Consider the following 14,229-nt stretch of genomic DNA (forward strand, 5'->3'; position numbering starts at 1 on the left):
GGTGAGAAGGCCCGGGGGCGTCCTCGGTGCCCACACTGCTGCCCCCTGGCGAAGGGGGAGAGGGGAGGAAAGGAGTGGCAAGGCCCGGGGGCGTCGCACACTGCCAACCTGACCCTCTCAGAGCCCAGGGAGGGAGGAAACTGCTCTGAGAATGTGGGTACCGCTGGACTCCGGAGAGCCAGCGGCAGGACCGAACCGAAAAAATATTCTCCCCCCGGTCCTCCTCCGGGGGAGGGAGGGGTGCGGACACCTTCTCCCCGAGCAGCTTGCCATCTCGCTGGGCTGCCCGTTCCAGGGCCGCTCGCCCATGTGCTTGCTAGCGGACTCGCGGTATCCTGGACGGGTTGGGCACATCCCCTGCGCCCGGCCACCTGCTGCCCGGGTGGAGGCTGCTGCTTGGCTTAGCAGGGGCGGAGGCGGACGCAGGGGGGGCACCCTCGGCGACAAGCAGATGGAGGTGCTGCAGCCGACGACTGGGTGGAGGCAGCAGCTAGTCGTCGGGGCAGGATGTTTTTTTTTTTTTTTTTAAACCTCCATCCACTTCTGGGCCACCGAGAACTGCTGGGCGAGTTCTCGACAGCGTCGCCGAAGAGGCTAGCCTGACAGACAGGGGCGTTGAGGAACCGAACTCTGTCAGGCTCACGCATATCTGCCAGGTCTAGCCCCAGCTTCCTGGACCACTAACGTGGACATCGCCTGACCCAGGGAGCGTGCAGTGACTTCTGTCACCCGGAGAGCGAGGTCCATCACTGCACGCAGTTCCTGCATAACCCCTGAGTCAAGACTACCCTCGTGCATGCAGGAAAGAGGGTAGTGAGAGAGCGAAAAAATTCATACAGATTATGGCCCTTCTGGCGTTACATATTTTGACACCAAAAGCTCCACACTGCTAAATTCTTCCAATGCACATCCAGGCAGCCACCCTGGAAGGCATGGCTGTCAACACTGAATCTGATTCAGCATGAGCACACACTATTATAGTGGGAAACTCAGCGTCATCATCTCCAGCGCATAACAGCCCTCTCTCCGATGCAGCAATTGACATCTGTCCTCTGCCAGAGCCACAAATGAAATGCTGGGTCCCCCTTTTTTTTTCTTTTTTTTTTTTTTCTTTTAAAAAGGACCAGCAATCCCATCTGGGCTACCAGCAGGCATGAGAGACAGTGGGCGTGGCCGCCAGACTCGACGGCACACGGCACGCTGAACGCTCAAGCCCCTATTAAAGGGGCAGGACGAACAACGCGCCGACGTGGCCATGTCCCCATGAGAGAACATGAACCACCCACGAACAAAGTCTCAACATGCTCATGATGCGATAGAGGAGTGGGGGCCCGAAGAGATGTACCCGGCGGGGATGCCCCACTGTAATCCTCAGGTCACCAAGGCTTATTAACCAAAATAATCCTTTTCTGGAGCACCAGAAAAGAAACTAGATCAGGGAATAAGCAAAGGGACTCAACCCCGTTTGAGGTTTCATAGTCTGGACCGCGCATCTAGAGAGCGCCGAGTGACGCGCTGGGTTGCCGTGGCAACCCCCGCTGTCAGCCGGCGCTCGACGGCACACGGCGCGCTGAACGCTCAAGCCCTTACGAGAAAGGGGAGACGAACAACGCGCCGACGTGACCATGCTCTCCTGAGAGAGCATGAATCACCCACGAAAGCAATCTCACATGTTTATATGTGAGAGAGATCGTGGCCGTCAAATGAGGACAGGAAACAACCGCATCCAGAAACACACGGTTTGAATGACATCTTGAAAAAGACGCAGGGTCAAACCGCGTTGCTCTTTTAGTGATAGAGAGAAGAGAGAACCGCTCCAACAAGTGCCGAGGCACACAGGGGAATAGCCGCGGCTCACAGTGGTTTAAAGGTGCAAGCCCACTGTAAGCACTCAGAGGAAACGCCCAGCGAACCGACAGATTTCTTCTGCTCGCGACCACCGCTGTAAAGCGCCGTCACACCGACACTGGAACAGGTAAGCTGATCTTCTCGTAGAGACTCGTTTAGTTTGTGTAAACACACTCTTCGTAGGAACATGTAATGCTCGGCTCCGAAGTTGAAAGCAATATGCGGTACTTCCACTTCCGTATTTATACCCGCAATGCGGGGCGGTGCGTGGAATGTGTGCACCGCATGCCAATGTCCATTGGCTCGTTTTTAATACACTCGAAGTAGATTGGTCTCTGAAACAGATCCCAATTCGTCGGTCAGTTCCGACGTACGTCGAACGTGACCGACTGAAAGGGAACTGTATGTACCATTACTTGTACCATGTTGGCTACAAACTTTATATGAATTCCATAACTCGGTGTCTAACTCTAAGCATCTTAAAAACACATAAAACTACAGTGTTATTCTTGGGCATGTGTTATAATTCCCTTTGGCCTGTAGCATTGCACTGCTTGCCCATTTAATGTCACTTTCACCAAAGGGAACTTGAAAAATACCCTGTCATAAAACCGTTGAAGGAAACTGTGCTGCCGTTGCAACCCTAGTGAGTGAAGAAAGCGAGAGATTGATATCCTTTAAACAAGATGACGAGGCCATGCAAATGTACATTGATTAGCAGTTTCTCTATTTGAGTATGTTTATGCAGGGAAAGCTCCACAGCACTTTCAGTTCTGTTATTGCATCTAAATATCAGAAACATCCTTCCGGTGGGTTGCAAGCGTGAGGGGGTGGCACTTTCGCAGCTGGATGATCTCAATTATATTGCTATAAAAATAGATGCATTTCAGCATGTGTGCGCTCAATACTTCTTTCTCTGAAAAATATTTTAAATAGCAATGTGGGGAACAACCCTTTCTGTCTGCCTCATTCTTTCATTCCAGATCTCACCATGATAAAGGATCGTTGTTCAGGGGCAAATGCTAAAGAGAGACATGCTGAGCCCTGGCCAAGCCACTGTTAGGTTTTGTTTGTGTCTGTTACCATAGCGACTGCTGTCCTATGACCCGCCAGCAGCCGTTCTATGTTGGATGGTGGGAAGGAGTTGAAGGGGTGTAGGCACACAAGTCAAACAGTCAAACATAGAGTGGAAGTGACACTCCCATTTAAGTCAGTCACCTCGAAATGTATGTGGGATTCAGCATGTGTTCATTCTGGTATGTTACCATATAAGGGTAAACTCTAAATAAAGTTGCTAAAATCAATAGCTACCGATTAACCCTCCTGGCAGATTTTTTCCTGGTCTGCTCTGAAGCATTACTCTAAATTAACACAGCCTACTTGCATGCATCTGTTTCATGGTTCTGGAACCCGGAACTGTGCCAGTGACGATTAGCTTTTCATTATAAAGTTCAACATCTGTTGGCTTCACCTTCTCCCGAAATGGAAATTGCTCTGTTAAAGACTCATCTTGTATTTTCATATATGGTGGGGCACAGGGTGCAATATTAACACTCACCAAGAGCCAAATAAAAAAATATATAAATAAATAAACAGTTGGCCGGTAGCCTAAAGCTTTTCTTCTTCTCCACATAAATTGTTATTAAGCTTCTAAAATAAAAACACAAGTAACAAATCATGATGTGTCATCTCATATATGATGCTATACGTGACAGACTTGTGCAGCTTGTCACAAATGTGCAGGAAACAATCATTAGCTGCATTTACATCGACCCTAATAATCCATGTCAATCGCAATTAATTTAATTGAATTTGGATGTAAAACGTGGTTTAAAACTTTTCTAATCTGTCGATAGGACATGTAAACACTTTAAAAAATTGGAACTGGAATGTTCTGCGTAAGTGCAATGACATAGAAATTGTAGCCTGGATGCCAGCCGAATTTAGCCCCGCCCACAATTTTTTTTGCTCGGGCAATTCGGTCTGGACTCGCTCCATAGAGGAGTAATTATGCCCGAACAGAAACTGTTCGGACCAATGAAATTGTCAGGGCGGGCTTTAGACGATGATGGACAGATGATAAACAGTAACGTAATCATCCACGTCATCGAAGGCTCTTGGGTTGAATTTGCTCTTATCCTAAACTGGAGAACTTGTTCGTATATGCATTCACCTTCACTATTTCTCTCAGAAACGATGATCGTGTTGGTAAGTACTCTGTGTATCCTTAAATAATTTTATTACTGCCAAAGATCGTTTACACTCATCTTTTTCTTGTAACGTTACTTAATCCAGCGTGCGTGCAGACAGGGTTTCCAAGTGTTTTTGCAATGTCGCGCACAATTGCTACTCAAAACTATAGCCCAAAACAATAACTTTCCGGGGTGTTCTCCGGAAAAAAATGGCGTTTGGTTGGCAAAATATGTTATTTTGGCAAGGTTGCCTGCTAAAATTCGCATTCCTGGGTTTATATAATCACATAATTGGGGTCGCTTCAACCCGCGGACATGGAGAAAAACACGGACTTGGCAACACAGTGCAGTTGAGTTCTGTTGACATTTGACAACTAACGTTACGCGTCGCTCCGTTGCTCTGATTGGTTGTGGGTCCATCCAATTGAGGTCTTTCCTGGCTCGGTTGAAACACGCCCCATAATCAAAGCTCAATGGAGCGGTACCAGACTCAAATTCTGACTAGAATTGAGTATGGCCACGCCAGGCTATAGAAATTGCGTAATGATGCACAGAACGAGTTGTTGTTGAATGGAGGCTATATAGGTTGCGTCCGAAATCGCATACTTCCCTACTATATTAGTAGGCGAAAAACTATAAATGACAAAATAAGTACAGGTGCTGGTCATATAATTAGAATATCATCAAAAAGTTGATTTATTTCACTAATTCCATTAAAAAAATGAAACTTGTATATTATATTCATTCATTACACACAGACTGATACATTTCAAATGTTTATTTCTTTTAATTTTGATGATTATAACTGACAACGAAGGAAAATCCCAAATTCAGTATCTCAGAAAATTAGAATATTACTTAAGACCAATACAAAGAAAGGATTTTTAGAAATCTTGGCCAACTGAAAAGTATGTACATGAAAAGTATGAGCATGTACAGCACTTAATACTTAGTTGCACTGTAAAAAAAAAAAATCAGGTCTCCAATTGAAAATTTTCTAGTGACTGATTACATCTAATTTTTTTAGTTGGCCAAATTGAATTTCTGTTAATTAAATTGCATCAATTCACAGACATTCAATTTGGCCTGAAATTTTGAGATTTTCAATTGGAGACCTGAATTTTACAGTGTGGGGCTCCTTTTGCCTGAATTACTGCAGCAATGCGGCGTGGCATGGAGTCGATCAGTCTGTGGCACTGCTCAGGTGTTATGAGAGCCCAGGTTGCGCTGATAGTGACCATCAGCTCTTCTGCATTGTTAGGTCTGGCATATCGCATCTTCCTCTTCACAATACAACACAAGGTCAGGCGAGTTTGCTGGCCAATTAAGAACAGGGATACCATGGTCCTTAAACCAGGTACTGGTTGCTTTGGCACTGTGTGCAAGTGCCAAGTCCTGTTGGAAAATGAAATCTGCATCTCCATAAAGTTGGTCAGCAGCAGGAAGCATGAAGTGCTCTAAAACTTCCTGGTATACGGCTGCGTTGACCTTGGACCTCAGAAAACACAGTGGACCAACACCAGCAGATGACATGGCACCCCAAACCATCACTGACTGTGGAAACTTTACACTGGACCTCAAGCAACGTGGATTGTGTGCCTCTCCTCTCTTCCTCCAGACTCCGGGACCCTGATTTCCAAAGGAAATGCAAAATTGTCCCACCAGTCCTTGCTTCAGACTCTCATCCACAGATGCCTTGTTTTGGTTGGGAAGGGGCATTATTTTTACTGCATGAGCATGGCATTCATTTTGAGTGCTTGACGCCTCCAAATTAGGACCCAAAATAGATATTAAGTCTGCTGTTTAAAACAATGAAAAGAAGCAGTAGTAGGAGAATGGTAAGTATGTGCCAACAGTGGGAGAATGGTAAGTATGTGCAGTGTCCGTGTGTCAAAAGATCAATTGTGAATTTGAAGCTTGTGACATATAAATGCATAAATCAACCTGATCACTTTATTTAGCACCCATGTAAACACTGTTTGGATTCATCAATCGGAATGATTTCAAATAAAAAGTGTCAATGTAAACATAGCTATTGTCAAAAGGATAATAAAAATAAAAAACACTGCAACATTTAGTTTGATGCCTCGTTTCATTTGAGGAAAAAATGTGAGGGACAAGTAGAAGTTTAAAACATACATTTATTGTATAAAATGTTCAGTTTAATTATAAAGGGCTCTTTGACTAGTGCCCCCAATGAAACATTGTGTGCCACAGCAGGCAACGTTTTACAAAACAGATTATACAAATTAGTAATTTCTAAAACATGGAATGGCTTGGTCATTTTGTCTTTGGTTTAACAATATGTGGAAAAAAATAGTGGCCAAAAATCAAGCTCTTCTAAAACAAGCTTATAGAGTGAGAAAACCTGTAAATGGAAAAGAAGAGTACAGTTAGTGCATGTTATCCGTCATCTACTTTAAGCATAGGTAAAATTGATCATTTCTATCACCTGTGCAATTGCCTATTTGAATGTGTGGCTCTCAGCGCCGCCACGTCCAAAACCTGAGGGCAAAAAGAGAATTAAATGTAACGATGCATGATAGAATGTTATCTTAGCAGGCTAATCGGTTTGTATGCTAATTATACACACACAATAAAAAATCTGGATGAGTGGCAGATATTTGCATTAAGTACCACTGGATAATGCAAGAAGAGATTTGTATAGTGGTACTGTCCCACAGCAGTCCCCAGTCCATGTGTTTTGAGCTGAAGCAGTATTTTAGATCACTGTGACGCTCTAGTCTAGTTGAACAGTAACCCTACACAGCACAGTAAAACAGAGCCGCTGATGCATTGTAGAAACGTACCTTTAGGTCCAAAGAGTGCAGCGTAGCATGGGTTGTTACAATAGGGCTTCCCATCATGCTGTGAGGAGAAATACATTAGTCAGTACATTAACGGACTTGAACGGGGGCCATTATGCAAGACCTTCCTCAAGACATAATACCCTGACAGCCTAACCCCCTGAAGTGTTTATGTAAGGTAAAAGTATGCCAAAATTTAACAGGACTCCATTAAGTCTGTCTGGAGCATTAATCTGTCCCAGTAAGAGGTTGGCAGTCCGTGTGCATTACTGACTTACCTCCGCATGTGAGCCAGCCGACAGGGTCTTGTTGCATTTCTCACACTTCAGACAGGGTCTATGCCAGTCTTTGCCGAGTGATGACACTCTCTCCGCTGAAACATTAATGATAAACATCATTGACTCATAAAACCACATAATAATAGGCCAAAATGGATTGATTTGTGCAAAATTGCATTATTCACAAAATTTCCCAGCCCTATCCAAAGTAACTTGCATTGCATTTCGAGGTAGGCTATATATTTTAGTCAGTTCCCTGGGAATTAAATGTTTGACTTTAAAAGGTACCAACCACCTTCCTCCTCCGGTGACGCCAGACAAAATATGTAAATAATTTAATAAATATTTAAAGGGATAGTTCACCCAGAATGAAAATTCAATTTTCATTTACTTACCCTTTTGTTGTTCAAACCCCTGTGACTTTCTTCCATTGAACACAAAAGATATTTTGAACATTTGAATGTTTTTGTGGTTCAGTTTTGGACCCCATTGACTTTCATTGTATGGGCAAAAACAGTTGAACATTATTCAAAAGATCTTTTATGTAGTAGAAAGTCATACAGGTTTGGAACAACACGAGGGTGAATAAAAAATGACTGAATTCAAATTTTTGGATGATCTATCTCTTTAAATATTTAATCAATAATTAAACTTTTTTGGTTAAGAACTGGCATCATCGGTGATTCATTTAACACATTTTATCATGTTTAAATCCATTTAGCTGAACTCCAAAGATTTCCTCTGAAAAAGTCAATGCAGAAACTGTCTAAAAATAAATGTTTGTTTCCATCTGGGCCAGTTTATGACCTCATCGACAACTTGGAAAAATCTAAATGAGTACTCATTAGCCTTCAAGTTGTTTTAATAAAAGAGTCAGGGGGAATACAAAGTCAATCAGACATGGGGAAAAGAGCTGATTTGGAGCCATTGGCCCTCATTTATCAATCTTGCGTAGAAACGGGTGTATATGTTGGCGTAAGATTATGCTTACACTCCTCTCACCGCCTGATTTATGAAGCTGTGCGCACCTCTGAAATCCAGGCGTACGCAATACCTGCCCTTGATAAATGCCGATCGTCATTAGAATAACACGCCCCTATATATTCAAGTCTCTGCCTCCCCCACGCCCTCATTTTACGCCATGGACACTCGGAAGACGGCAATGAAGCGAAACTTCTCTGACGTGGAGATCGAGACCAACACCAGGGAAGTGGAAAAAAACTAAATTGTTTTATTTGGGAGTTTAAAGAGTAGGATTAAAGGCGCCCACAAAAAGGTGTACGGTGGAAATCCAGTTTAAATAGCTTTTTGGATGAGAAATTACCTATCACAATTCATTATTTTACAGCACGTGTTTTGAAATAATATGCATTTAATTTCGTATCACATCACATGTATTGGGGTGTACAATAGTGATGATGATGTGATGTGGAGTACCATTCATTCACATTAATATAAATGCATGACAATTTGTTAGATTCTTATTATTATTATGATTTGTATTATTAATGATGCGTATTGTTATTTAGAAGAAGAATGTCGTTATTATTATTATTTATTTTATTATTATTTAAAAGAAGAAGAATGTCATTTTTATTATTTTGTCAGTCTGAATTATGTTCAGTCCCAGTCCGTGCACAGCTGCCGGGCCTAACCAACGTCAGGTAAAGCGCACAGGCTCGCAACTGGAGGAATACATATCAAATGCTTTGGTAAAGTCACACAAATTAAACATTGAAGTCCATGTTGCACAAAAATAAACACTGAAGTTTATAATTACTTCCCTATTCGCACGGGATTAGTATATGTGGGGAGCTCTGGTGATTTGTAATAATCGCAGAGAATGTCTGTGATCTTAATCCCGTGCAAATCGGCCATGTCTGTAATATGTAAAGTAAAAATTCCCCCGCAAATGACCTACCATATTTCGCCGAACACCGAGGTCCTGTGATAATATTAGTCCCGTGCGAATCGGCATCTATTTGGCCGGGATTAGGCGGATCGTATATAATTTTTGCAAGGTTTTTGTGTCCCGTGCGCATTTCTATCTTTATCTTTCACGAAGAATGGAGCTAGGCTGCTTAATGCACACCGTTATGACTTCCCGTGAGGCCGCGCGGATTATAGGCTACTACTTTCACTTTAGAATGAGCACAATTTGGGAGTAATTGCTTGAATGGTGTGTTTAATATTACTCTTAATGAAAAACACAAAAACAGAACAGTACAATGACAACTCGCTTAAATGGGCACTTTTACATTAGCTTTGAAACTGAATCTTCCGTCGTATATTGTTATTATATTGCTCAGTTACGTTTTTAATTGCGTCTGTTCTCTAACTGAACGAAATTATTTGTATTAGGCTACTATAAAACAATCAAAATTATATCGATACGACTGTTTATAATTTCATACAGCTATATAACGAAAAAACATTTTCAAGTAACATCATATCCGGGAGATAAGTCAGTAAATTCGAGTAAAATCACAGCTTATCCCGTGCAAATGCGCCACGCAAAATTCAGATGTGGGGGAGTAATTTCTAAATCACACGAGGTCCCCAGATAATACTTATCCCGTGCGAATATGGCTTTATATGTTGTTGTTGTTGTTGTTGTTGTTGTTGTTTTTTACAGTGGGTATAGCATATCTTTGTCAGTGCGTTTTGTGGTGTTAGGAATTGTTTTTCTGCGCATTTTCGCACTAACTCAAAACGTGCGTACACCACCTCCTGAGCTGGTGTAGGATTTGAGCGTGCCGTACGCCAACGTCCATATTAATAAATCTCAAAGTCGCGTGGTTTTAGGTGTACGCCAGGTGTACGCTGGAAAATTGGTGTACGCACTTTTGATAAATGAGGGCCATTATGTAGTTCAATTAAAGTCGTCATGAGCTTTTAATGTCAACAAAGCTCAAGCTGAAGTCTCGATTCTGGCAGATTGTCTACAGTCCAGTGCACTACAAGTCTTGTCAGATTATTGTGTTCTCGGCTCAAAGCAGATAAAGTCATGACAGCGAGAACATGGGTGGGTGTGGACGCTGCATGCTGGACACTCCCAAAGGAATTTATTCCTCCCTTTCCTTTTAAAAGGTCCATAAAGAAGTCTTTATCTGCAGCCTTCAGCAGAAAGATTTCTCCAAACAACCCTCATGATGAACATCGTAAAAGAAGTGGGAAGGGAAGACAAAGTAATGCGTGCTCAGGCGTCTCCAGTAGGGGAGGTGCACGTCATGCCTTTTATGAGGGAGGTTTTGGGCAAGCGTCTAAATCTCATGGACGCCAAAGACTGTCTGAAAGCATGATTAGCCTACTCTGAAAGATGTGAATCAGATTCATGGCTTCAATAGAAGAGCTTCGTTTGAGCTTTTTGACATGCAGAAACCAAAGGATGGACAAAGAGCAGATTAACAGTTCCCATCTGTGACGTAAAATGTAAAAAATGTGATGAGGTGATAGCAAAGACCCCAGACACCAAGTAATGCTTCCTACTTTATGTGGTAGGCAGAGTGTTGAAGGATAACACATAACACTACATCATTCCCATTGTTATGGACTACTGTGAGCTGCTATAATTGTGTACAGCAGCTGTAATAAGAGTCATACTCATTCCAGCTAAGGCAGTTAGTCAGTCACACTACGGTGGATCACACAGGAAGATCTTTTGTTTTGTACTGGACTGTGAACACATGATCCAGACATGCTGGGAGAGTTGGATGCAGAATCAATGGTCCATGTGAGAAAGAACATTTTGAAAGGACAAACAAGGCAGAAAGGAATTCACCAGGATGGGTTTGGGCCCTTGCAGTGCTGCCAAGAAATAAGTTTGGTCATATGAGCCACACCTAAGACAGTAATTACTTAACTTCCCTCAGTCAAATACACTGAGGACACACCAATCTTTCTCTCTGTTAATGCTCTTTATCAATGCAAAGTGTCCTAGACTGGGTGTAAAGTCTACAACACAGAGATTTGTAATCTGCAGCTGAATTACTGCTGTCTTTCTTCTGCATAGCAACAGTTCCCCCCCCCATAACATTAAATGGTGAAATTGTTACGCACACAAAGAGCAAATAATTGAAGAAAAAAAAAAATCTAACTAAATAATAGCAGTAATAATAATGTTAATAATAATAGCAATTATTATTATTAAAGGGTTAGTTTACCCAAAAATTAAAATAATGTCATTAATTCCTCACCCTCATGCCGTTCCACACCCCTAAGACCTCCGTTCATCTTCGGAATCAAATTGAGATATTTTTTTTCATAATGGAACGTTATGAATCAGCGTATTGGATCATGATTCAGATCGTGTGTCAAACTGCTGAAATCACGTGGCTTTGGTGCTCCGAGCCGCTGATTCAAAACGCTCCGAAGATTCATGAAGCAGTGTTTTGAAATCGGCCATTACTAAATAAGTCGTTTTTTTTTTTTTTTTTTGGCGCACCAAAAATATTCTCGTCGCTTTATAATATTAATATTGAACCACTGTACTCACATGGACTGATTAAAATATGTTTTTAGTAGGGCTGTCAAAAGATTAATCGCGATTAATCGCATCCAAAATAAAAGTTTGTGTTTACATAATATATGTGTGTGTACTCTGTTAATTATTATTTATATATAAATACACACACATTCATGTATATATTTAAGAAAAAAATATTATTTTTATATATAAAACATTTATATTTATATATATTATAGATTATATAAATGTATATACAGTATATACATATATTTAAGAAATATTTGCATGTATATACTGTATATACATTTATATAATCTATAATATATATAAATATAAATGTTTTATATATAAAAAATAATATTTTTTTCTTAAATATATACATGAATGTGTGTGTATTTATATATAAATAATAATTAACAGAGTACACACACATATATTATGTAAACACAAACTTTTATTTTGGATGCGATTAATCGCGATTAATCTTTTGACAGCCCTAGTTTTTAGTACATTAATGGATCTTGAGAGAGGAAATGTCATTGCTGGCTATGCAGGCCTCACTGAGCCTTCGGATTTCAACAAAAATATCTTAATTTGTGTTCTGAAGATGAACGGGTGTGGAACGGCATGAGGTTGAGTAATAAATTACATTATTTTCATTTTTGGGTGAACTAACCCTTTAACAATTATCATTATTTGAGCTTTGTTTGTTTGAGCTTCCCAATGGTGTGATTTTGGGGGCGGGGCTATCTGGGGCTATATATAAATATATAAACTGAAATTACACTTCAGAACACCCAAGAATTTTATTTGCAGTTATGGCAAAGCTGGAAAAGTTTGTTGTTTTGATTATGCCAGTATCTAATCTCTATCTTATATCTTCACGGTGGATTTTCTCTTTTCCATCTCTGAGTGGCTGCGGTTGTTAGATTGCTTTCATATGAACATTAAACAAGTCAGAGTGAAGGAAGACCAGCACCAGCCACATGAGGCAGTTTTGTATGATGGAAAAGTTACAGGTTTAGAGAACACTAGGGGTGAGCAGGATGGGTGATGGTGTGAGATGACACGTTTGCTTTTTCTTGATCATTACTTCAGAGAAAGTATGCATGTAAATTATATAAATAACAGATAAAACTTTCAATTAAATGGTGGCTATTAAAAACAATTCAGATAAAGACTTTGTGTTTTAAAGTGACTGAAAACGTCTGTAACTACACTGCTGGAAGATAGAAACCAAACACAGTCTGGCTAGTTGGCTACAAATGTACAGTAAATTAGCAAAGAAGAAAAAAAAAAGAGATGGAATGGATGGTCAGGACAAAACCCAAGCCCAGATTTGCAGTGAGAGTCTCAATGGAGAAGCTTGGCATGCACAACAACTTAAAGAAACTTAAGAAAAATGAAATGTTTCATTTTCCATACATGCATTTACCATATTATTTCTCTGTAACATTTGATACAGAATCAGATACATATCTAATTCCTGGGTGAATCTGAGCTAAATAGTAAAGTTCTTTAAAAACATGATCTTGTTCTTTTGTTTTCTTCATGGTACAGAAAATATGAAAATAGTTTGTTTGAATCCACAATGCAAAAAGGTTACTTTACAATGTAAAGCAGTATGATAATTTGCATAGTTTACCTCAGCTGTGCTGACTCCTGTTCTTTGTTATTATTATTTCTTTATTATAGCCTATAAAGATATATTTTCTGTTTGTCAAAACTAATTTAAAACCCTACTACAGCAACATACAACCCAACACAAAATGGCTTATTCAAACGGGTTTTTTTTTTCATATACCGTATTTTTAATGACTGTATTGCTGCAAACATGTCTGCACAAGCTATTTTGTAATGGCTGTTTTGCAAAAGTTTCAAGCAGGAAATACTGCCCACATGCATCAGTTGACATCTATCTTCCTGTCAAATCCCTCGTGCTGTTGTATTCAAGTTTACACATTCATTTAAACATTTATAAAAACTATACAACAACACAGTAGTGTAGTTGACTTTTTTATTACTTTAAAAATAAGTAGACTGTATGTAAATATGAATATTTTACAGGAGTCTTACCGAAGTATACTTCCTTCTCGCATTTGGGGCATTTAGGCATGTTTGCGGTGATTTAGTTCCTCGGAGGAGAAAAGTCCTGCTTGAATAAAGTTGAGATGGAGTCCACCTGCACACAGCCACGCCTTTGGTGTAAGACCATGTACTCTGCAGCCTTATTTATAGTACTGTGGAAATAGTTTGCACACGGTGACGGAGAGAGAGAGAGAGAGAGAGAGAGAGAGAGAGAGAGCGCGAGAGAGCCTGCGCGCGTATGTGCGACTGTGCGTACATAAGAACGCGCCTTGATTCATCATATGTATAGGCTACTCCTTTTTGTGGTTTTTACTCTGTGTATTCTGTAGGCTATCTATTTGGCTTTTAATTAGTTTGCAGAAAGAATACAAACTACATTGTGTGTGTGATTGTGAATGAACCTTTATCAGGTTTGCTCTTAAAGCAGATGAGTGTGCTTGTTTGAAATGAAGATGGAAATGTGACACAGAACAGAAATGTGATCCTGTAGGTACAAACCTTTATTCCTTTTCATAAGGGTTCTTTTTCAGAACAGCCATGTGGAAAGT

At 40.7% G+C, this 14,229-nt stretch overlaps 1 protein-coding gene across 1 annotated transcript; it reads right to left on the reverse strand.

Moving 5' to 3' along the window:
- Nucleotides 1–6,161: 6,161 nt before the first annotated feature.
- On the reverse strand, nucleotides 6,162–13,838 carry crip1 (cysteine-rich protein 1). Its single transcript, XM_079833527.1, has 5 exons — nucleotides 13,670–13,838; nucleotides 7,126–7,220; nucleotides 6,851–6,908; nucleotides 6,493–6,545; nucleotides 6,162–6,408 (listed from the first exon to the last, which is right to left on the reverse strand). Exons 1-4 carry the CDS (start codon nucleotides 13,707–13,709, stop codon nucleotides 6,505–6,507), a joined length of 234 nt encoding a protein of 77 aa, XP_079689653.1. The 5' UTR covers nucleotides 13,710–13,838; the 3' UTR covers nucleotides 6,162–6,408; nucleotides 6,493–6,504.
- Between the last annotated feature and the right edge of the window lie 391 nt (nucleotides 13,839–14,229).

Source organism: Gobio gobio (assembly GCF_949357685.1).
Source record: "Gobio gobio genome assembly, chromosome: 13".
NCBI classification, from domain to species: Eukaryota; Metazoa; Chordata; class Actinopteri; order Cypriniformes; family Gobionidae; genus Gobio; species Gobio gobio.

Excerpts from the sequence above, each read along its gene's own strand:
- crip1 (XM_079833527.1), bottom strand. The coding sequence starts at position 13,709 with ATGCCTAAATGCCCCAAATGCGAGAAGGAAGTATACTTCG. Across the intron at positions 6,909-7,125 it reads CGGCTGGCTCACATGCGGAG|CATGATGGGAAGCCCTATTG; the intron begins GTAAGTCAGTAA and ends TTCTCCTCACAG. Across the intron at positions 6,546-6,850 it reads TGCACTCTTTGGACCTAAAG|GTTTTGGACGTGGCGGCGCT; the intron begins GTACGTTTCTAC and ends TTTTGCCCTCAG.